At 39.3% G+C, this 2464-nt stretch overlaps 1 protein-coding gene across 1 annotated transcript; it reads left to right on the top strand.

Moving 5' to 3' along the window:
- Nucleotides 1–49: 49 nt before the first annotated feature.
- LOC103584499 (transmembrane glycoprotein NMB-like) lies at nt 50–1267 on the top strand (the record flags this gene model as incomplete). Its single annotated transcript, XM_008565474.1, has 2 exons — nt 50–202; nt 1124–1267. Coding segments are annotated over 2 exons (297 nt in total), but the record flags the coding sequence as incomplete, so codon positions are not given.
- Between the last annotated feature and the right edge of the window lie 1197 nt (nt 1268–2464).

The following is a 2464-nucleotide window of genomic DNA, read 5'->3' as shown; positions in this document are numbered from 1 at the left end:
AATAAAATAAAATAAAATAAACAAAATAATTTTTCAAATATTGATATAGGATTTCATGATGTGCTGGGCAATGAAAGACCTTCTGGTTATATGAGGGAACACAACAAGTTAAATGGCTGGTGTTCTGATGAAAATGAATGGGATGAAAAACTCTATCCAGTGTGGAAGAGAGGAGACATGAGGTGGAAAAACTCCTGGAAAGGTAAGTCAAAAGATTCAGCCCAAACAACCATAATTTCCTATTTTAGTAAGCTTTGTACATTGTAGAGCCTTTTAGTTCACACGGCTCACATTTCCATAAATGGTACCCGGACTTAGCAATCTTTCCTTTATCCCAACATTATCACTTTCTAAGCCACAATATAATGTTTAATCTCCTTAGAAATTTCCAAGTTGGTAACTCTTGGGATATTTTGGAGAGCAAGCAGGTTTGACCTCAGACCTATTTAACTGACATGGGAATTTTCATCTTCAGAAGGCCTGTGACCCTGACATAGTTTTTGACTGTCTCAAAGGTGTGGTTCATCATTAAGTGAATATCTTTCTGTTCAGGTAAAAGAATGTGTCCTTCAGCCAATGGTTTGGAGATTAAAAAATACAGACATTTAAAACTTGTCTCCTCAATCCAATTGAGCATTTTAAAAATTATCTGAAGTAAATGTTCTTTCTGTAGTCAAAGAATTCTTTAAGTGATCTGATTTATTTTTATGTCTTAAAAAATGTATTCTGGGCCAGCCCAGTGGTGCACTCGGTAGAGTGCGGCGCTTGGGAGCACGGCGGCGCTCCAGCCGAGGGTTCGGATCCCATATAGAGACCTGTCCGCTCACTGGTTGAGCGCAGTGCGGGCGCAACACCAAGGGTTGCGATCCCATTGCCGGTCGCGGTACGGGCGCTACACCGAGGGTTGCGATCCCGTTACTGGTCACGAAAAAAGACAAAAAAGAAAAAAAATGTATTCTGAAAGCTAAAGTTACGAATCTAGAAAATAAATGTGACGTATCATAAAGATGTATATGGATCCTCTGCTCCTTATTAATAGATTTAGCTTTACTTTAAATGATTACTTAAGATGAAAGGCAAAAGAGATGCCTGATCACTGAGCTCCACCTTTTTATGCCCTTAGGAGGCCACGTGCAGGCAGTGCTGACCAGTGACTCACCAGCACTGGTGGGCTCAAATATAACGTTTGTGGTGAACCTGGTATTCCCCCGATGCCAAAAGGAAGATGCCAATGGCAACATAGTCTATGAGAAGAACTGCAGAAATGGTAAGAACGCAGTAGTTCTCCTAAACTACTGGAGACCTGTCCCATAAATCTTAATAATCAGGGGCACTTCCATAAGCACAAGATGCTCCCTCACCACCCTCCTTCTTAAATTGAATGACAGGGAGGGTAAGTGAGGGGTCCTACCCAGCCCCTTCATCAACACCAACCTCAGCCAAGCCTACTTCAACACAGTGGTGGCTCCCCACTGTTTGGAGCTCTCTTCAAAAGCTACATGGTCACACCTGGCTTTTTCTTAGTCTCAGGTTTATTGGACAGAATACCTTGCTGTTTCTCAGATTTTTGTTTTGTTACTTGGAACTCTTTCAGCTACTCAAAAAAATAGCCAATTTGATAGATGTCTGCTGATAGGCTTAATTTCTGCCGACAAGTATTTCCTGAGCAAATGCTGCGTGGCTAGCACAAATGCTAACATGTGTACCCTTTGGTCTGGCTTTGCTCTTAAGGAGATAAGCTCTTTGTACTCGTGAAAGAACACAAAGCAGCACAAATATATCAAGGAAAATTATCTTGTTAGGGTTGTACATCCTCAGAAACGCTGAGCTGACTACTCAGATTCTTCAATCAGTAAGACGCCTTTTAATAATGTACTTATGATCTGATTTTTTTATTTAGAACTTTTATTAAACTGTTGATATGTTCATCATTCCATATTAATTTTTCATCCTCCTGTGAGGGAAAATAAATAAATTCTGTATGGAAAGGGTGTGATATATAACAAGCATTAAGCATTTAATATTTTGCAGCACTTTTTCTCTTTCTTCTCTTTTAAAAAATCTGGTTCTTATGAAGGTCTCAAATGACAATCTAGTCCTCTGAGCACTTTTATGTGAAAGAGTCCTTCTTATGAAAATATTTATAAAATATCCACCACCACTGAAAGAACTAGGGATCTTTGAAGAAATGACTGATTCCTGCTCTAGGGAAAGGAAAATATCAGGTGAGCCTGAGACACCTTATTGTTCCAGAAAACAAGAAAGAGCTCAAAGACTAATGGGGTGATGTCAACAGGACACAGGAGCCAGCTCAAAGTGGCTTCTATCAGCCATATTTGGGACAATTTAATAATAAAAATGAATGACTATTATAGACCAATACGCAAAAAGGTTTTCAAAAATGTCAGTGACATCAAAATTAAAAGAGGGTGAGGAGACTGTTCTAAATGAGAAGATATTGATC

This window comes from Galeopterus variegatus, unplaced genomic scaffold, assembly GCF_000696425.1.
Source record: "Galeopterus variegatus unplaced genomic scaffold, G_variegatus-3.0.2 Scaffold61492, whole genome shotgun sequence".
NCBI lineage: Eukaryota > Metazoa > Chordata > Mammalia > Dermoptera > Cynocephalidae > Galeopterus > Galeopterus variegatus.
The sequence above is the reverse complement of the archived record's forward strand: the minus strand, read 5'-3'. Positions and strand labels throughout refer to the sequence as shown.